Raw genomic sequence first — 19,719 nt, 5'->3', positions numbered from 1 at the left:
CATATTAATGGTTGTGCACTACTATTTGCAGTCGGGAGTAAATATATTTGGACTGTAAGGTGCTTTCTTTAGTTTTCACTTGACTGGTTTATTATGATCGCCATTCACAATATATAGATTTTATATTTAATTCTACAACCAGAAGTACATAAACTAGCAAGAAATGTTACCAATCCATTTGAGTTATTCATGTATTTTTATTTTATTTGTTCTCCCCCCCCCAAAATGGTGCTTGTATCTTTGTGGCTGTATTTTCAGAAATGCCACTAGAGTGGCTCCTTTGACCAGTTATGATCTGGGAAGAGATTTAGACCGACCCTTCTCTGGGCAATGCAGGTGGGCCGGAGTCGCAGCAACAGAGGCAGCTGCAGTTTCCACCTCAAACAAAAAAGCCCCGTGTCCTGAACGACACCGCGCGCTCCCGGATAGACCTGCGTAAACGTTGCCGCTCAGACGCGGTTTGGATCTCCCGTTTGTGTTGAAAGGGCGCAGGGCGAACATGAATGAACCGGATTTTCACACTGCAGCTGTGGGGGCAGGGTGGTCCCTGGGGAGGAAACCCTCGGACCAGTGGCAAGGGTAGTAAAAACAAGTGAAGACGGGTCTACGATTCATAACCTTGTCTGATGTCTGTGGAGGAGGAGAGGGGAGCTCTCCCTGGGTGACTGTTCCCTCTAGCTTCTCCTTGCTAAAGAGAGCGCTCCAGCTCCTAGCCTTTCAGTTTGCTTGCTGGTAGCTTGCTTGGTGTTTCGTGGCAAAGTTTTTGTTCTTTTCTCAGGAAACATTCAACGTTTGGTTCCAGTCTCTTGCAGGATACGGGCAAGAGATGCCAGTGAAGGGGCTGTGCGAGAGCAGAGATGCTTTACAGTGGAGCCAGAAAAGTCTGTTTCCCTTGAGTCATTCACGTCATTCATATTTCTTGGTTAAAAAATTAAGGGAGTTCATTCTCACGATTCCGAAAGAAACTGCAGTTTCAACCGAAAGGTCTGTTTGATTCTTTCATTTCAAGATCAGGTGTGATCAGGAAATGTCTGGTTTTTCTTTTGCTTTTGCACTGTACCTCTACATCGTCTTGAGGGCTTGCCTTCGGTATGAAGATGCCACGTTTGTGCTGCTGTGGCCTGGCCAGAGGTGACCTGGACAGCACTGTAGATGTTGGTGGTGGACGGTGGCTTGTCCCCTCATCCAGGCACAGATGCACCCGTATCATGTGCCAACTGTGTTTTTCCCCCCAACCCCTTTCATAAGGGCTGCTAGTGATTCAGCGTGTTTTCTCAGTGCCTCATGCGACAAGGCAGCCCAGCGGTTTCTGTTGGGGGTCTTAGGACTTACAACTCCCCTCCTGCCTTTACTTACCCCGGGGGAGGCTAGCTCGGTGGTCCTGCACACCTTACACGACTATGAACTGTTGAGCGTGGCAGTCCACTGTAGTTAAGCTCTACCATGGGTGGAGCTGGAGAACGGTGCCGAGGTCGGTCGTTGTGGTCTGGGCCTGGAATGGTATTAAGCGATTCTTGCCGGAGATCAAAGCTGGTGTCACAGGAAACCCAGTCTCCTGTGATGCCCCTCTGGTTGAGCTGGTATTGGACTGTATTGGTGTTCACTGTGGTATCCTGGCCAGTATCGTAACTAGGTGCTTATGCTGAGTCAGTGCGAACCACTTATTCCCCGAACCGTTCCCACAATGCCTCTGTGTCCCACCGTGCCCCGTCCTGCCTACATCTGCCACCCTAGGATTACAGCACAGCACTTACTCCAGGGCTTATTTATTTGTATTTCTTCAGTTTTATGCATGCAAACCCCCCGAGAGAACTTCAGATCTATAAAGCAGGCAACTGTCACTAGAGAAACACACCCGATGGAGATCTCACTGTTTGCAGCTTTTAAATGAACTGTATTTGAAAAGTATAAAGTCTTGGGTGTGAATGATCTTGCATTCACATGAATTTTTTTTGTTTTTTTGTTGGTATTATTGTTACTAAATTTGAGGACTTTTATGCAATCCTGTATGGAAACCTAAAGCTCTGTTTTGACTAGAATTTCCAAGAATTTTAGAATATAAAGTTTATCAAAGCATTAAATATGAATTCTCTTCTTAAAGGATAACAAAAATGTTAAATGATGTTAAAATTACTGGAACCACTGTTCCCTATAATTAGTTTTTTCTGATGTTTTTTTTTTACATTCTAGTTTTTTCTATATTTAAACCCAACCTTGAATGTACCATTCACAAATTGAATATAGCCCACTCTGAAAAGCAGAACGTTTAAATTATTTAGATGTAGCATTAGTTTTGTGAAATGGCTATAAAATACAAACTCAAAAGTATGAAATAAGAATTTAATGTGAATGCAGCTTTTCAAGTTTGCGTATTTATCAGCCTAACGATATGAAGAGGGGGAAAAAGAATTCAGTTTATTTTCTCAGGGTTTTACAGTAATAACTGTAGAATAAAGAAAGGTGTTAAGTTCTTACAGACTTTAAGCTGCATTTCATAGATTTACTTGCATTATTGAATTGGGGTAGACCTTTTATTATAGAGATTGAAACATATCCCTTATTTTGTTATGTATTGATATATAGAATAGCTCATATCCTAATTAGTGTTTAAATATTCCTAGAAATATTACTGTCAGTATATTAATTTTGTGTACGTGTTGTCAACATAAGACCTTAATTGCATATTATGGGATTTTTCATATGTTTAATTTATGGAAGCCTTTACATGGTGTAGCTGAGTGTCTATAGAAGAGATTGAAGACCGGAATGGCTTTTTTTCTTAAAAAGTAGAAGGCATTATTTATAATGCATAATCATTTACTTGTAGTGTATGGTTTAAAATTGTTAACACTTGTTAAAATTTTTACACTATAGCATTTATGCAATGGTTTACAGAATTCATGGAATTATTTTTATTATCATTATGGGAATTAAAATAATTTTTGATCTTAAACGTGTGTGAGTGTTTATTTTAAGTTTCTTGCTTCAAACTACTCGGTTCACAACATTACAGATTAAATTAAACTAGTCCAATAATTAAAAACTAACAGCTCATTGCTTAACAGGGATATAAACCACTCCAATCTTCTTCATCCCTTTGTTTCCAGTTTGTACAGCCTGTGATGCAGAAAACACCAGCCTGGATGGCCCAGAATTGCCTTAAATTGCATCATGTTGCTGTTCTTTGGTGCAATCTGTCAATCTTTAGTTTTGTAGTCTCCGGTTTAATGAGTTAAGTGGGAAGTGGCTGGAAAGCATAAAAGGGGGAGAAAAACAATCCTGCTGTGGATTGCTTACAGATCCTGTAATCTGAGCCCAATCACATCCCCGTGCTGCAGTTTGAGGCTCCTCTGATTGGCAGAGGCAGTGGGCTGCGGTTCTGTGATTGGTGGTCTGCTGGCCAATCCGCCGCAGGGCTGGGAGAGTGTGCCGAGTCGGCTGGAGCGCGCTGTCAGTGTCCTTGGGTCGGGCACGGCGGCTGCACTCTGCCATGGACTCCCTCGCCTAGACCGTCCAGCACCCACACCCCAACATGGAGTGAGTATCCTGGGAATCCTGCGCGGGGAATCTCCACTGCTGGGAGATTTTGTGGGCATGTTGTGTGAGGGAAGTGAAAGTTTAGTATTGTACATATAGAGGCATTTATCAAAAGATATGTATTTAAAGAAGCTGCAGAAGGGTGGTGTGTGTGTGTGTGTGTGTGTGAGAGAGAGAGATTTTTCAAGAATAGATTTTTCTCTAAACGGAATTAGATTTTCATTGTATGTTACTGATGTTTCCTTGCCATGAGTGCAGGAAAAAGACAGGCATGCTGTGGGGGGGGTGGGGGTGCCGGCGCCGGCAGGGTAATGATTGCACAGCACATTGCAACGCAGCTTTAGCACATTTCCTTTGCTGGCCTCTTTGGATGAGCTGTATTAAAAACTAAGCTAAAACCTCCTTTACTTTAGATTTAAGACTACATTTCAATTCTAGAGTCCTTTAATTTTAGTTTTGGACTGAATTTAGTGAATAATTAATCATATTACAACACATCTAAACCTCCTGATAGTGACAGCCTATTCTGTACAGCTGCTCAGCATTTCCTGACGGAGGCCGGTCCTCTCCGGTCTCCTGTCTTGTCTGTGTGCATGTCCCGCTGTGTTCCGCAGGCTTCACGATGGCACCTCCGCCCACCTTGTGACTCGTGCCTTGCCGGAGAAGACCTCTTACCCCCGTGGGTCAGTCCCAGCCGGAGCCTTCGCCGCCCTGACCCGCGCCCATGGAGTGGACAGAGACGCTGTGGCCAGAGAGCCTGTATCCAGAACTTGTTTCACTGACCGCTGAGCCCGAGATGCTGCTGGGTGCCCTGACTGGTCCCGGTGGACACTGCGAGCCAGAGGGGGGGGCAGCGTCAGCTTCTCACAGTCTCCTCCAGTCTGGCTCACAAAGTAGGTCTTGGCTACTGGTCTCTATACTTCACTTTTCCAGGTTACCATGTTGCATCCACCACCTGTTCTCATTCATGGTATTTCAATACAGGCGCCTCATTACTTTTATACTCCTGCGGCAACTGGCCCAACTCCTCTAACAGTGCTTCCCAGTAGGCACCTAAGGGTTTCATTTAAATATCTGCCTTAGGTGAGGATGTATTCCATTGTAAACTGAATGAGGGTGTGAACTTCTGAGATGTTTTTTGAGATCTTGCAGGGTGGGTGGGTTAGTAGAGGGTACCAGGGTAGAGAGAACTTGCGTTTAATTTTGCAGGCATCTCTGAGATGGACTGGATGGGCGAGAGGATGGACGTCTACCTCCTGGATAGCCTCATCGAAGATGGGCCGATGCCCTCCGAGGACCTCCCGCGGGGGGTGCGGAGGGGTGTGAAAGTCCAGGCCGAAATCTCAGCCGCTCCTCCTGCAGACGGAGGGTCGCCAGCGTGGCGGGACTGGGCCAGCGATCAGGTGGCTCCCTACACGCCTCCCCGCTCCCCGGACTCTCCGGTGCATAGAGCCAACGGCCCGTATGCCCTGGCCTCCGCTCAGCCCAGCAGGCTCCTGGCGTACGCACCCGTGAGGGTGGTGAAACTGGCCTACGATTCTTTGTTGAGCAGCACCGGGCCGGCAGCTCCCTCCGACGCCGAGAGTTCAGAGTGTGATGACCGGGGCCAGGTACCGCTGAAACATCCCGCTCACTGCCCGCCCAAAATCCTCCGTGGGGGCGGCTCTCCGTGTAGAGTGACGGAGGCCACTGCCGCTCCCTCCTCTGCCAACCCTAACCGCAAGCACAAGAAGAAGGAGCAGAACAAAACCGCAGCGACCCGGTATCGCCAGAAGCAGAGGACCAAGAGAGCAGTGCTGGAAGGGGAGCTGGGCGAGCTGCTCTGCAGGAACAAGGCGCTGCGGGAGAGACTGGCCTCGCTGGCGGCCGAGACCCGGTGTCTGAGAGGCCTGCTGACCGAGATCCGGAGCGCGGGGGCGGACCAGGGTGGCACTGGTAGCTGTGACTCTGCTGTAGAGCGCAAGACGGGAGATAACTGATGCTTGCTGCGTTGGGTAGTGACTAGATGTCTCTGATCTACGTTTCCAAATCCTGAACTGCGGCTCTAGTTTGCTTTGATGGCGACGGACGGGAGGGAGCTGGGACAGCCGTTCTGTGACCGTCCCTCTGTGGCATGTGGTGTTAGTCTGTACTGGTGAATCACAACCCCCTTCTGTAATTGTTTCATCTTTAAACTGAGTTCTGGGTTAAATGTGTCGAATACCATTGATTCCATCATGCTAGGGGAAGTCCCTTGCTGTGTGCCTCACAGGATAATATTAGAGCTGGCTTACTCCCACCCTCCGCTAGTGCAGTGTCGGCTTTCTCATTGTAATTATAGACACGAGACTCTGAACAGATTTCCTTTCTGAAAAACTGTGCCGTCGGGTCACGTCCAGGCGCATGAGATGGGGACACTTCCGACTCTGTCCCAGCATGGTAGATAACGCTTTAAAAAGCACCATTCAAGAAAGTTTGCAGTGATCTTCTAACAATGCTTGGGTCTCCGTGATCAGACGAGTGGGGGATAAGGACACAGTTGGGGGGAGACAGATGAATTCTGCCACCGTGTGCGAGAACTGAGCTGTAACATCACGTCTGCGGTGACCGAGTTGGATCACAGAGCGAGTCACACACTTTTAATTACTTTTAATAATCGGAGAAGGCGGTGGTTTAGCAGGGATTTGTCCAAATGAGGCGCAGGATTAAACACATTATATTCTCTACTTTGGGGTGAAAATAAACTGTTTTGCACGGGTTTACTTAAAAGACCTGCACAGCATTTACAAGATTTTTTAATTTAACAGGTCAGACGTTCCATGTTAATCCAAAATCACAGCATAGCATTACTTTTAAGACATTAAAGTTTGCCGACTATACAAAAGGGTTACCATTTTTTGTTTTGTTTTTCTGCACAGCAGAAATGTTGTAATGCCACTGATTTAAATGTCAACAACCAGCACAGAGCAGCTACTTTACACTGCCTGTCTTCCTGTCCCTGGCACCTGCGCTGAGCACTGACCGTTATCTCTGGAACATAAACAGGAAGACCCCAGTCTCGTTCTGCTGCACAATCGTGAATGTGCAATTTTCATTTGGCCCTGCAAACCAACCATATTTTAACTCTTAATGCTGATCATGTGAACAGCAGTGACCCTGGAAGTTTGTTTAAGGACAGACCTCCTCCCACACTACAAAATATGTCTTTCTGCAGCAGTCTCTGTTCATTCCCGGGGCTGTGGGCGCCTCTCTCCCGCGCTCCTCTCGTCTCCCTCAGAGCACGTCGCTTAGCAGCCCTGTGTCGCCACGCAGGTGCCTCTCTTTGGATGCCGGTGTGGTGGTTGTGGGCTGATGGCTGTTAGGCGGCTCTGTGGCTCCTGTCCATGAGGGAATAAACACATAAACGTGTGCACAATCAGCAGTGCCTCTCACAACACAATTCTCAGACCAGGCCTAAGAACGCCTGGCGAAGCTTCCTGGGGAAGGAGCCGCAGAGCCTTTACACTGTAAGGAACTTGAGGCAGTGGCCATGTCTACAAGCAGCAGATATTCACTGAGCGGAGAGTGTCCGTAAGGGCCGCCTCACCTGGCTGTGTGTTGTGCTGTATGCCGTGCTGAGACAGCAGCGCCTTCAGCCTCTCCACCTCCTCCGTCTGTTTCCGGACCTCCTGCATGAGACACAAACGGCAGGCGCCTGCAGTTAATACGATCGCTGGACACACGGCTGCCAGCAAGTGATTGTCAGAATGACACCAGCCTGCGTAAGAACGCCACACCCCCATTAAGACTGAATCAACAGGGGGACAAATGAGAGGTTACCGTTGACGTTGTGAAACATTGTAATGCTCGTGCTACAAAGCAAACACCCCATTATTCAGTCTTACATGTTTGAATTGTGAAGATCTGCCAAAGATCTGAACAGGGATTTAGGCAGTTCGATTTTAGTGGGAATGACTTCAGTGTCAATTCCTGCTGAAAGAAACTAACCCAAACCTTTCACACGGCCTCCTCACGATACCAGGATCTACCAGGTTGCTCAAATGGGATATCGCTGGGTCACGGCTGTAACCGAGCTCTGATCCTTCAGAAGCCAGACAGGTAATTGGGATTGGGAAAGCTGTGTATTTAATAATACACATTACTGCTAAATCTAAATTGAACAGGGAGGTTTCAGGAGGAAAACACACCCCATTTAATGGAGAACAAAGGGCTAATTATTTCAATGAAACTGCAGTTCCAAAAAACCCAAAACCAAGCCATGCGCCCGAGGCTCAGCGAATCTATTAAATGTTTCAGATGAAACTGATGGCTCTTAATATGGAGCTGTGGGAGTGTTGATGAGCGGAGGCGGCGGGAGATGCTGCAGTGCCTGGGGGTGGGGGGGGATTACCTACAGGAAAGTGCTGGATTTCTGCAGCAGGGACATTATGAATGTAAAGAACTCTGCTGGGGGCTCTTGTAGTTCAATCCAGTCCATTTTAACAAGGGCAGTTTCTACACAGCGGCACAAACCGAGGTCTGATCTTGCGCCCAGGAGCCCCGAGGCCCTTTTATTCATGAGCATTTAGCTACCTAGATGTTACGTGGATGGTTTAAAAATAGATAAAATGCTTACAACTTCTATTTTTAAATCTGCTTCAGTTCATAGTAATCATCTGACTACAAATCACTCATTAACTGTAATCAGGCTTTAGATTTATATTCGCTGTTCAATCACTCCATAGTAAATGTCACACACTAAAGCCGACGTGCACAGTGTGTGTATTAGTAAAACAACTGGTGGAAGGAGGCGATGTTCACTGCAAACTCCCAGAGGAGCAGCAGAACCGTCTCCCCAGCCCCCCAGCTCACGCACCTCACCGCACTGCTCCAGGGTATCGAACTTCCTCGAGGGATTGCTGACCGGCTGCTTCTCCTTCAGCTTTTTGTTTTTCAGAAACCCGGCCTCTTCAAAGATCTCCTTCAGCATCTTATTGTAGCCCTTCCAAAAACAGGAGCAAATGTTTTCTGTCCCCATGAGCTCAATAAACAGGGATGGACAGACTTCTCTCAGAAATCTGTTTTTAACAGTTTGGTAGCACATGACAATGACCGGCCGTGTCCGTATACAGATATCTGTAGATCTTTGACTCCATCTCACCTACTGAGGGCATGTTTCTCTAACTGAGTAAGACACAGATATAGATAGACATCTCTATACAGATGTGCTGCAGTCCAGCGGTGGTATTGCGCTCCTCTGACCTGCTCTGTGATGAGCCCGTCGTAAAGGGCCTGCTCGGCTTCGTTCCAGTCTTCCTGCAGTCTCTCGGGGAGTGTTGGATACACTGCGGAGAAATGCAAGAGTCCTCAGTGAAGTGTTTCATACACTGTGTTCAAACTCAGGACACTGTCTCCTGCTGTGGAGACGTCCTGTTGCACATGAAGTCTGGACGGGGTGTCCCACAGAGACCGCTGCCCTCACAGTGTCCACAGAGATCGCTCGCCCCGTGTCCCTGCTGGCCCGGCTGCCTTACCTAAGAGCGCGTGTGGGTGGCAGACCAGGGGGCTCTGGAAGGTCAGTGAGTAAACGCAGGTGCTGGGCTCCGACACCTGTGCCAGCTTACTGCTCTGCCCACAGGTCAGGAGGACCTGCGATATATACAAGAATGTGAGGCAATAACCACGAGTCACTCAGTGTGTTGTTTCTGTAGACAGGTACATAAGTCACTTCACTAATAGTGTCATCATCATTTTGTTCTAAACAACATAATCCCCCACACTCGTCTTGGGTGTGACAGAAGTGTGCGGACCACCACGAGGGCAGCTGGAGGAAAATCCACCTTGACCGGAGTGCGAGAGGCCCCTACCTTTGTCTGTCTGTTCTTGTTGCCACAGGAGTCTCCTTCTCTCATCCACATGGCGGTGAAGGTGTTGTTCACAATCTCCCACTCCTGCCAAATGCTATTGATGTGGAACACACAGAGCTGCAGTGAGGTGAGGTGAGGGGGACAGCCAGCTATCCCAGCTGAAGGCAGAGTGTGAAAAAGACCACTCACCCCAATATCCCGCTGTAGGCGTTCCAGCGGAAGGACTGCTCGTGCTGGGTGATGTTGTGGAATGGGCAGAACTCATATTTGTACCTGTTGTTAGGCAAACGCAAAGACGTTGAAATACAAATGTAATGTATTAATCATGTCAATATAAATAATGAAGGCCAAGCTTTAATAATAAAGTCTCCCCACAGCTTTAGCAGCAATGGAGAGCAAACGCATCAGTGAATGATGAGTGCAATGATGGCTGCCATACGTACGTGGATTCTATGAAGCTGAAACACTTCCCGGCTAATTTCTGCAGGTGAGCTGGACCTGAAACAGAAGAGCACAGCATTCAAAACATGTGCCCCCATGTTTGTGCACACACAGTCAAACACCAACAGCAGCTGTTAAGACAAGTGAAAAACAGATCAATTACCCGACACAGGAGATGGAGTCGCCCTGGGCTGCAGCCTGTTGCCCTGAGCCAGCAAAGGACTGTTAAGCCTTCAATATAAACAAATAAAATGTGATTTGACATGACGGGAGGTCTCTGGTTTTGTCATTTAATGTCTTTGGTATGTGAGGTAGTGGGATGAGTGCACGTACACTTTGCACGGGAGTAAAGGTACATCATGACGTGATCATTTACGTCACGGTGACTCTCACTCACCCGAATGTATTCGGTTCCTCCACGATCTTCATCTTCCCCCCAGAGCAGACCAGCACTGCGTCACAAACGACACGGGAATACGCATACTCCTGTTATCACTTCACAGCATTACGCCATCATTTCAATCATTATTTTCAATTCTAACCAACGCATCTCCAACACTGCAGCTGCTACACCCGAGCAGACACTCACCTTGCAGCGCCACAAACAGCAGCGCCAGGATGTGCCAACCACGACGCACAGATCCAGAAATGAACACGTCTAATCCCATCCTGTATCCAATCTTAAAACAATAACATCAAATACAGAAGCGGCAGAAACGCGGCACCGCCTGCGAACCCGGAAGTGGCCGATGAGGACCCACGTGACCGCCGCTCCGCCCAAACAGGAAGCCGGAGACCAGAGTAAATCTTACGTTTGACGTGTCGAGACGTCCAGAAAGTTAATCTTATATATTGTTCTTCTAAACAACACGAATATAAAATGGGAGAGCACCGTGAGCACAGCGCAGCCAATACATACATCCGTAATTGGGCAGTTTAGCAGCGGGTCGTTTTTTTTAAGTTAAAGTTTTATTTTAGTTTGACCCACTATTTTGTAATATTTCCATAACGACGTATTTCTTACTGATTTAACCTTTTATTTTTATTTTAAACCCCTCTGTAAGCTACGCACTGAATTAATAGAGTTAGCATCATTTTGTAAAAGTGCGTGTTTACAGGACCGTCTAATTCCCAAAGGACTGGCGTTGCAGGCGGGCGGATCCGTTAAACAGAAAAGAAAACGACAAAATGGCCGCGCTTGTTTATAAGCGTGGCGACTGAGAAACAGTGTAAGTTTATCGATGCATTTCAATATCTCACCTTTGACACCCTTTGTAGCTTGAGGCAGTTAATACGGTGTTGAAACGAGAGGCCTGGGTTCGCTTAAACATGCATTTAAGATCAAATAGGCTGGCTAGGCTGGCCTACTCGAGAGCCTGTGCATCCAGAGAGAAATGAGCGCACAGCCCTGCGCATGTAGCTGCAGCTTTACTGCCTCTGCGCTGCCGTGTCTTCATCATTGTGTCAGGGTCGTTCATTTGCCATGGCGGGTTATTTCTGATTATTGTGTGTTCAGTGCAGTATAGTAAAGCAGCCATTCTCACCCATCCTGCTGGATTGTGGTCCAACTAACGTCAATTTCCCAATTTGACTCGTGACTGGCCTCATCAGTGCCTTGTCATTATTTTAATAGGGGGTAGAATTGAAGTTAAATATAAAATGTCACGCACTTGCATTCTCCAACGTAAACAAACAAACAATCTAACAGGTAAAATTAAGCAAAATGTTAATTCCATGAACATCTCAATGAAGTAATTTATGGGTTTTGTGCAAAGCTAGGGTTGAGAAGGACTGTAGTGTAGTCCAGTGGTTTTCAAACCGGTCCCGGAGTACCCCCTGCCCTGCTGGTTTTTGTTCCAACTAAGGTCTTAATTGCTTAATTGAAGCCTTAATTGCTTATTTGAATCCTTAATTGAACTAACAACGTGATATACTGTTAAATTAAGTAATTAAGACCTCTGCTGGAACAAAAACCAGGGCAGGGGGTACTCCAGGACCGGTTTGAAAACCACTGGTATAGTCCAATCAGTCTATGAACCGATGAGAATGTTCCTTCTATAATGGATCATACTGTGCAGTGCAATTTATCAATATCCCTTTAACATGTAAATACTGTCCAAACAATGTAAATCCAGCCCATGTGTCATACAGCACAGTCAGAGTGTAGCAGTAGCAATACACAACACTGTATAAACCACACTGACTTCACATCTCAGAGTGACCAGAGAAAGATCTCTAAGCAGAGTCATATTAACGAACAAACTGCTCAATGTTCAGCAATATTGACATGTTCATCATTAGTATAGCAACTTGGATGCTTGATATTTTCCTAAACTATGAAGCAGGGACACCTGGGTGGGTAGCATGGAGAATTTGGAAATAAATAACAAATAATTAGAATATATACTGTTTTATTGTGTATAGTATTTTACGTTTACATATAAAAACAATTCAATTAGAATATATACCCTGAGATTATCTGCCTGTCTTTTGTATGGATCATCTTTGTCATTCCTTCTCCTGTCAGGCAGCGTGTTGGTCTCACTGGGGCTCTTTCCCTCAGGGGCGGCTGTGTGTGCGTGTAGCGGGGAGCTGTGAGGCTTTGGGCAGCGTGGGTGGCTCAGGATGGGCAAAAAGAAGAAGCAGCAGCCGCAGCATGGCAAACCAGAGGGCACCTCTGCCCGGGGGAAGGATGCCCGCCACCGGCACAAAGGAAAGTCCCTGGAGGCGTTCACAGAGGAGATGCACGACGCCCTGCAAGGTCGGTCACAGTCCTTCTGTCCAGAGTCAGCTGCTCTTATACTTTAGATCTAGCGGTCACAATCACAGTGCAAGCCTCTCTCTCAGTCTCGTCATTTATATAAAAAAGCTGCCTGTACTCATGATACATCTACAGTGAGGGAAAAAAGTATTTGATCCCCTGCTGATTTTGTATGTTTGCCCACTGACAAAGAAATGATCAGTCTATAATTTTAATGGTAGGTGTATTTTAACAGTGAGAGACAGAATAACAACAAAAAAATCCAGAAAAACGCATTTCAAAAAAGTTATAAATTGATTTGCATGTTAATGAGGGAAATAAGTATTTGATCCCCTGTCAATCAGCAAGATTTCTGGCTCCCAGGTGTCTTTTATACAGGTAACGAGCTGAGATTAGGAGCACTCTCTTAAAGGGACTCTCCTAATCTCAGCTCGTTACCTGTATAAAAGACACCTGGCCACAGAAGCAATCAATCAATCAGATTCCAAACTCTCCACCATGGCCAAGACCAAAGAGCTGTCCAAGGATGTCAGGGACAAGATTGTAGACCTACACAAGGCTGGAATGGGCTACAAGCCCATCGCCAAGCAGCTTGGTGAGAAGGTGACAACAGTTGGTGCGATTATTCGCAAATGGAAGAAACACAAAATAACTGTCAGTCTCCCTCGGTCTGGGGCTCCATGCAAGATCTCACCTCGCGGAGTTTCAATGATCATGAGAACGGTGAGGAATCAGCCCAGAACTACACGGGAGGATCTTGTTAATGATCTCAAGGCAGCTGGGACCATAGTCACCAAGAAAACAATTGGTAACACACTACGCCGTGAAGGACTGAAATCCTGCAGCGCCCGCAAGGTCCCCCTGCTCAAGAAAGCACATGTACAGGCCCGTCTGAAGTTTGCCAATGAACATCTGAATGATTCAGAGGAGAACTGGGTGAAAGTGTTGTGGTCAGATGAGACCAAAATCAAGCTCTTTGGCATCAACTCAACTCGCCGTGTTTGGAGGAGGAGGAATGACCCCAAGAACACCATCCCCACCGTCAAACATGGAGGTGGAAACATTATGCTTTGGGGGTGTTTTTCTGCTAAGGGGACAGGACAACTGCACCGCATCAAAGGGACGATGGACGGGGCCATGTACCGTCAAATCTTAGGTGAGAACCTCCTTCCCTCAGCCAGGGCATTGAAAATGGGTCGTGGATGGGTTTTCCAGCATGACAATGACCCAAAACACACAGCCAAGGCAACAAAGGAGTGGCTCAAGAAGAAGCACATTAAGGTCCTGGAGTGGCCTAGCCAGTCTCCAGACCTTAATCCCATAGAAAATCTGTGGAGGGAGCTGAAGGTTCGAGTTGCCAAACGTCAGCCTCGAAACCTTAATGACTTGGAGAGGATCTGCAAAGAGGAGTGGGACAAAATCCCTCCTGAGATGTGTGCAAACCTGGTGGCCAACTACAAGAAACGTCTGACCTCTGTGATTGCCAACAAGGGTTTTGCCACCAAGTACTAAGTCGAAGGGGTCAAATACTTATTTCCCTCATTAACATGCAAATCAATTTATAACTTTTTTGAAATGCGTTTTTCTGGATTTTTTTGCTGTTATTCTGTCTCTCACTGTTAAAATACACCTACCATTAAAATTATAGACTGATCATTTCTTTGTCAGTGGGCAAACGTACAAAATCAGCAGGGGATCAAATACTTTTTTCCCTCACTGTAAACGTTACATTTATTTAAGAAACACAATATAAATGCTGTAGCCCAATGTGAAGACAAGGAAGGGCTATAGAAAAACTATATCTTAAATAACAACAACAACGCAAAACATGATCCCAAACCCAAGCAGAGAACTGGGCTGCAAGTAATTGTGAGCCCACACATCAGCCCTGTGCAGTTCATGTGAATAGAGATGTCGCTCTGTTTCTGATCACAGTTCAGGAAACAAAGTGGAGAGCGTCCACTGGGCACCGCAGTCACACAATGGGCCTAGTGTTCCACAGCCGGCGAACAGCCCACTCCAGAAGCTGTGGAAACTCACCCCAGTGCGAGTGTGTCGTCTGGTGTTCTGATGGCAGTGAATTAAACCAGATGCCACCACTTCTCTGCCCTCTCCAGCCATCTCCACAGCCACACCATTGTCCTGCCACCGGCTTGGTCGCCACATTGGCCAAAGTGTTTATAAACTGAGACCGGAGAGGCGATTGCAGTGCTGCGCTGACACCGGCAGAGGGCAGTAGAGACCTTTGCTCCCGTTTACCATCACTTAACACAAGTCTCGCCACAGAGCGGCACTGCTTAGTGCTGCAGTCTGAAATGCTACTTATCTAGTTTCAAACGTCCTTCAAACAAAAAAAGATCATTCAGTACTGTTTATATAAAAGACCCTTGAGAAAATGTACTCCCACATGCTGTTACTTTAAATAATATTATTAGCAGACCCGTGCAAACTGTCTGCCTAGAGTTTCAGGGTTTGTTTTTCAGTGTAGCTTGATTTTATATACCAGGCAGAATTATAGATCAGCTTCATGTTTAGCCTGACTTATCTGTTGGTCGGCTGGGCTGTTGTACGATTTGCCCGTTACAGGTTATAATTATGTGATAAAAACACGCTGAAAGTCTACTCGCTATGTGCCAGTGGTCTTTAGATCCCCAAATTCCAGGAGGTCAAAGAAAAGTTTAAATCTGAGCAGTTCATTAAATAATTAGACCGGTAATCCAATTAACCAATGAATGACCCAGGTGGGATGAAGAGTCGAACACGCTGGCAGTGTAGTGAGCGGCCCGTCCCACTATGTAACACGTCTGCCTCTCCGGTCCCGTCAGCTTGTGTCGAGGGAGACGGCGCTAAGGAGGAGACGCAGTTCCGGCTGCCCTGCCCCCTGGCCATGTGGGAGCTGGGCCACTGCGACCCCAACCGCTGCACGGGGCGCAAACTGGTGCGCAAGGGGCTGGTGCGCACCCTGAGGCTCAACCAGAGGTTCAACGGCCTCATCCTCAGCCCCATGGGCACCAAGTACGTGTCCCCACTGGACAGGTGAGTCACCCCTGGCCCGATGGCATGACTATGTGAGAATGGGTTTTGTTTGAGGTTTTATTTTGACATCGGTAGCGGTGCAGACAGCTTGGCGTTTTTTAATTTCCTGTTACAAAATCAATTCCTGAAGCGACAGCATGCCAAGCCAGACAGTACAAAGTGATTTAAATGTAGGCAAAGATACTTTTTTCGGATTTGCAGGGGCTTATTAGTATTCCACCGAGCGGGATTATAATCAGTAATCAGCGAGCAGCATCTGTGCCTGAGACTGATGCATTGTGGGTCTGTTATTGTTTTAGATAATATTCCATCTGATACAGAGCACTGCCTGCTGTTACCAGCAAACCCCTGTACGGTTACTGTATCGTTCACCCTTTTGAAAACTGGCCACCATGAAATCCGCATGATCTGGAAAGTGTGGGTGTGTGTGTGGGGTCATTTATTTTCATTAATCAGAGGGTGTGTGGGTGTCGGGATCAACTCTCCCCATCGTGGCCCCCCAGTGTGGTGATGAAATGCGTTCTCCTCCAGGGAGATCGTGGCCCAGAGCGGCGTGGCGGTGATTGACTGCTCCTGGGCCAAGCTGGAGGAGACGCCCTTCAGCAAGATGAAGGGCACTCACCCCAGGCTGCTGCCCTACCTGGTGGCCGCCAACCCCGTCAACTACGGCCGCCCCTGCAAGCTGTCCTGCGTCGAGGCCTTTGCCGCCACTTTCTGCATCGTTGGTAAGCGAGGCATCTCCGCTTTGTTGATTCCACGACCGGCCGGCGGGTTGGGTCGTGCGCTTGCATCCTATTCGTACATGTTTCGGCCCCTTGTGAGGGCGAGGGCAGTGACGGTGTTGTCTGTGATCGGAACGCAGGGTTCAGGGACCTGGCTGTCATCCTGCTGAGGAAGTTCAAGTGGGGGAAGGTGTTTCTGGACCTGAACCAGACCCTGCTGGAGGGCTACGCGGCCTGTCAGTCCGAGGAGGAGCTGCTGATGGTGGAGAGGGAGTTCCTGGCTGCCAAGCCCGAGGAGGAGGACATTGGTACAGTATAGCAGCAGCAATGTAGGCCCTCCCTGCTCTGATAGGCAGAAGCACTAGGGTGCAGGCCAACAGGCATAGTGTGCGATTTGTGCGGTGGCCTGTTGGCGTGCACCCTGGTGCTTCTGCCTGTCTGAGCAGGGAGGGTGGGTGCATGCATCTTAACCTGGCTCAGTATTTTGCAAGACAAACTTTATACCAGTTACAGCATATGAAGTGCAAATGCCCTCTCAATGAAGCTCTGTAACGTAATCAGATGAAGCCGTCAGTGCGTGTCATCGCACGGACAAAAACTCCCAACAGTGCCGTCTTGTCTGCCACTCGACCTTGATCGCTGGTCTCTCAAAGCCTTTTAACGCAGCTGGAGATGTATTTATCGTTTTTAATTGAATGTTGTTGAATAGTCCTCCATGGGAGATGATTCTGTATGTGCTATTGATATATTTAATGCAGTGTATCACTCCTGTGCCCACTGAAGGTCAATATTAAATAGTCTGTACTTGCTTTTTGGAATTTGAATTCCCCCTTAAAACATGACAATATTGATTTGCATTGTGTCGCACTGTAAGGGACATGTTCGGTGATTTGAGTCACATGTTCGGCAACAGTTTCTCGTGTTCCCCGTTTCTTTTCAGATCCCTTCGACGTGGACTCGGGCAGAGTGTGTTCAAACCCCAACAGACCCCGATGGTAAATTACGCCTTTGTGCTCAGAATTCACTCCTGATGTCCTGAATCCCGAGTACTGGGTCTCGGGTGAAGGTTAGCTTTTCAGTGTCTGGAGGCTGAATTTCAAATGGATAAATTGAATTTGATATATGTATGAGAGAGAGAGACTGATATTCCAATCGTCTATCCAGCAATCTGTTTCCCCTCATTTTTCTATATTTCTATCTTTGTATGATTTGTGAATCTGAATTGTCCTGAAGATACTCACCACCTCAATCTAACCTGTGCCATTGTGCCATCCCTCAGGGCCGATGAGGAAGAGGAGGAGAGCGATAGTGAGGAGGAGGAATCTGATGAGGAAGAGGAGGGAGGCCCTGAGGGAGAGCAGGAGGCGCCTCCACAGAAAGAGGGTGAGGATGAGAAGGAGGGGAGCGACGAGGAGGAAGAGGGGAAGCTGTCCTGCGCCGCCCCCAGCGCCGATGCCATATGGAAAGGCGCCAAGAAAAAGAACAGGCGCTGACCGCCTCTCGGCCCTGTGGACTTCAGCTGTAAAGACTGTGTTTGGCCGTGGTCTTTATTGGAACCATAGCTGAAAGCATGTGGAGGTAGGGGCTTATTTTTGTAGTTTAAAATATGCCAAAAACAGTAAAGTTAGAAGATCATGTGGAATAATTTATCTCTGTATGTGTGGATCCCCACCTAACTTCAAACCATTAAAGTGCTGCGATCGTGTCAGGATTCGTGGCGTCTCATTGGTTGGTCTTTTGTTGTCTGGTTGATTCCTCTTCTGCTGAACCCTGTTCCTTATGTTCACACACTTGTACACAAAATATCCCCTCGCCACTGCAGCAATGTTTGTATAATGTAATGAAAAAGTGTAATGTGTAATGCAAGACATTCTCTCTTGGTTCTTTTACACACATTTCAACATCTGGAACAGCTGCCAGGGTGTCGGAAAAGTTCCATACATAGGAAGAGTTTTAATATCCACTAGGAAATGTGAAAATATGTGACTTTAGCTCACTCAAATAGGTCCTTCCAGTTTCACTACATTATCTGTGGACTTAAATAAGGTCACATGAAGTGCAGCCCGTATCCGTGCTGTTACCCTCTGTGACCCCAGACGGGGGTTTGCGTGTTTCAAGGCTGCCGAGCTGCACCGCACACACAACGCCGGAGACCCGAGCGCGGCTGGCGCTTTCATTACCGGCAACTCTGCAGCCGCCCGGGTCTTTACAACAAGATGACTGAACACACACGTATAAAAACGCAACTCTCAGCCAAGGACACACGCAGAAGGCCTTTTTAAATAAACGATCCTTTTGATTTCAACAGTTACAAAATCGTACAATGCATCAATTCAAAGGACAACTATTCAACATCAACGGGCACGGAGTTTACTTCAGACTAATACAGAAATTCTTCTTCTTCTTAAAAGGATCCGTCACATTTATAGATTCCAAGAAGACGACATTATATAATAGAAACTCCATTACACTTTGCACAAGAAAACCACCTTTGAAGCAGATTGTCTTTACAGGTCACCAAATGTTATACTTACTTTTCTCTTTTCTTTAAATGACACTTATTTACAGGAAAAAAAAAAGCCATGTCTTTTATAATACATTCATAGTTCTCATCACATAATTGATCTGCAAGGTCGTCTCTCTCCTCCTGCTCGCCTGGCGTTTATAGAGCAAATGTTAAAACGTGAAGCTGCGCGAAGACTGGCTCGGGGATTAGCAAAGGAAAACGGCCAGGCCAGGGGTCAGCACGGGGGTCCTGCGGAGACGCACTCCCACGCCTCACTTCCAGAGGTCCACGTTGAAACCTGGAAAAGGTGCTAACTTGTACTAATTCAGAAAACATTGAAAGAGGATCAGTAGAGAGTACAGTAAAATGCCAGTAAAGAAGACCGCTCACTCCAGAAAAAAAAATGTTACGCACATGCAATGTCTGTGCCTGGATGTCTGTCTAACGATTTCCAATGAGTGTAAACAAGTGTGCAGTGCAGTTTCTAGTGTGAGATTTGTAGTAATTAAGCGATTAATTACTGAGCAGGAAAGAAAGCCAGAAGCCTGGCTCGTAGGATGGGGTTTGCAGACCCCTGGGCTGTAGGGGAACACAACGCACGACCACAACGCAAGGTCACCTGCAGACGGAACCAGACAGACAGGGTTCTTCGCTCAATAAAAACTAAATGTACAACAGGACTTTTTCTCGGAACACTGTGGTGAAGTGGCTGGAGAGACCCGGGGGCCGGGGGGTCCGGTCACGCCGCCGCTCAGTCCTCTTCGGCCATCGACTTCTCGATCTCTTTCAGCTTCTTCACGAACTCCTGGGCCTCCCTGTCCCCGGCTCTCGCCTCCAGCATCTTCAAGATAGGCTTGTCTGTGTCGGGAGGAAATGGAGGAGGGTGTGGAT

The 19,719-nt window shown here is 47.2% G+C and overlaps 4 protein-coding genes across 8 annotated transcripts in view; 2 read left to right on the top strand and 2 right to left on the bottom strand.

Moving 5' to 3' along the window:
- Positions 1 to 3,392: 3,392 nt before the first annotated feature.
- LOC136713187 (cyclic AMP-dependent transcription factor ATF-5) lies at positions 3,393 to 6,195 on the top strand. Of its 2 annotated transcripts, XM_066690220.1 has the most exons (3): positions 3,393 to 3,537; positions 4,152 to 4,430; positions 4,747 to 6,195. In XM_066690220.1, exons 2-3 carry the CDS (start codon positions 4,262 to 4,264, stop codon positions 5,514 to 5,516), a joined length of 939 nt encoding a protein of 312 aa, XP_066546317.1. In that variant the 5' UTR covers positions 3,393 to 3,537; positions 4,152 to 4,261; the 3' UTR covers positions 5,517 to 6,195. The 2 variants fall into 2 exon arrangements, with proteins under 2 accessions (XP_066546317.1, XP_066546316.1); XM_066690219.1 differs by having other exon boundaries at positions 3,393 to 4,430.
- Positions 6,196 to 6,293: 98 nt separating this feature from the next.
- gnptg (N-acetylglucosamine-1-phosphate transferase subunit gamma) lies at positions 6,294 to 11,348 on the bottom strand. 2 transcript variants are annotated; one of them, XM_066690218.1, is made up of 11 exons: positions 11,064 to 11,348; positions 10,201 to 10,255; positions 9,967 to 10,034; positions 9,806 to 9,860; positions 9,552 to 9,635; positions 9,363 to 9,456; positions 9,030 to 9,144; positions 8,758 to 8,840; positions 8,372 to 8,497; positions 7,103 to 7,184; positions 6,294 to 6,893 (listed from the first exon to the last, which is right to left on the bottom strand). In XM_066690218.1, the coding sequence occupies exons 2-11, from the start codon at positions 10,230 to 10,232 to the stop codon at positions 6,790 to 6,792; spliced, it is 843 nt and encodes a 280-aa protein (XP_066546315.1). In that variant the 5' UTR covers positions 10,233 to 10,255; positions 11,064 to 11,348; the 3' UTR covers positions 6,294 to 6,789. The 2 variants fall into 2 exon arrangements, with proteins under 2 accessions (XP_066546315.1, XP_066546314.1); XM_066690217.1 differs by lacking the exon at positions 11,064 to 11,348 and adding an exon at positions 10,393 to 10,569.
- On the top strand, positions 10,748 to 18,033 carry tsr3 (TSR3 ribosome maturation factor). Of its 3 annotated transcripts, none has more exons than XM_066690215.1 (7): positions 10,748 to 11,032; positions 12,367 to 12,564; positions 15,390 to 15,600; positions 16,132 to 16,325; positions 16,463 to 16,630; positions 17,263 to 17,317; positions 17,602 to 18,033. In XM_066690215.1, the coding sequence occupies exons 2-7, from the start codon at positions 12,429 to 12,431 to the stop codon at positions 17,813 to 17,815; spliced, it is 978 nt and encodes a 325-aa protein (XP_066546312.1). In that variant the 5' UTR covers positions 10,748 to 11,032; positions 12,367 to 12,428; the 3' UTR covers positions 17,816 to 18,033. The 3 variants fall into 3 exon arrangements, with proteins under 3 accessions (XP_066546312.1, XP_066546313.1, XP_066546311.1); XM_066690216.1 differs by having other exon boundaries at positions 12,335 to 12,564; XM_066690214.1 differs by having other exon boundaries at positions 12,331 to 12,564.
- A 564-nt stretch (positions 18,034 to 18,597) lies between these two features.
- baiap3 (BAI1 associated protein 3) overlaps positions 18,598 to 19,719 on the bottom strand; it is a 43,269-nt gene continuing 42,147 nt past the window's right edge. The window contains exon 34 of the mRNA XM_066689597.1: positions 18,598 to 19,686. Coding sequence (XP_066545694.1) covers positions 19,580 to 19,686 — 107 coding nt within the window. The 3' untranslated portion in view covers positions 18,598 to 19,579. The remainder of the gene's footprint in view (positions 19,687 to 19,719) is intronic.

Source organism: Amia ocellicauda, chromosome 17 (assembly GCF_036373705.1).
Source record: "Amia ocellicauda isolate fAmiCal2 chromosome 17, fAmiCal2.hap1, whole genome shotgun sequence".
NCBI lineage: Eukaryota > Metazoa > Chordata > Actinopteri > Amiiformes > Amiidae > Amia > Amia ocellicauda.
The sequence above is the reverse complement of the archived record's forward strand: the minus strand, read 5'-3'. Positions and strand labels throughout refer to the sequence as shown.

Coding starts and splice junctions, on each gene's coding strand:
- LOC136713187 (XM_066690220.1), top strand. CDS start 4,262: ATGGAGTGGACAGAGACGCTGTGGCCAGAGAGCCTGTATCCAGAACTT. Junction 4,431..4,746: donor CCTCCAGTCTGGCTCACAAA/GTAGGTCTTGGC, acceptor TTAATTTTGCAG/GCATCTCTGAGATGGACTGG.
- tsr3 (XM_066690215.1), top strand. CDS start 12,429: ATGGGCAAAAAGAAGAAGCAGCAGCCGCAGCATGGCAAACCAGAGGGC. Junction 12,565..15,389: donor GATGCACGACGCCCTGCAAG/GTCGGTCACAGT, acceptor CGGTCCCGTCAG/CTTGTGTCGAGGGAGACGGC. Junction 16,631..17,262: donor GCCCGAGGAGGAGGACATTG/GTACAGTATAGC, acceptor GTTTCTTTTCAG/ATCCCTTCGACGTGGACTCG.
- gnptg (XM_066690217.1), bottom strand. CDS start 10,471: ATGGGATTAGACGTGTTCATTTCTGGATCTGTGCGTCGTGGTTGGCAC. Junction 9,636..9,805: donor TTCAGCTTCATAGAATCCAC/GTACGTATGGCA, acceptor GCCTAACAACAG/GTACAAATATGAGTTCTGCC. Junction 7,185..8,371: donor CCCTGGAGCAGTGCGGTGAG/GTGCGTGAGCTG, acceptor TGTCTCATGCAG/GAGGTCCGGAAACAGACGGA.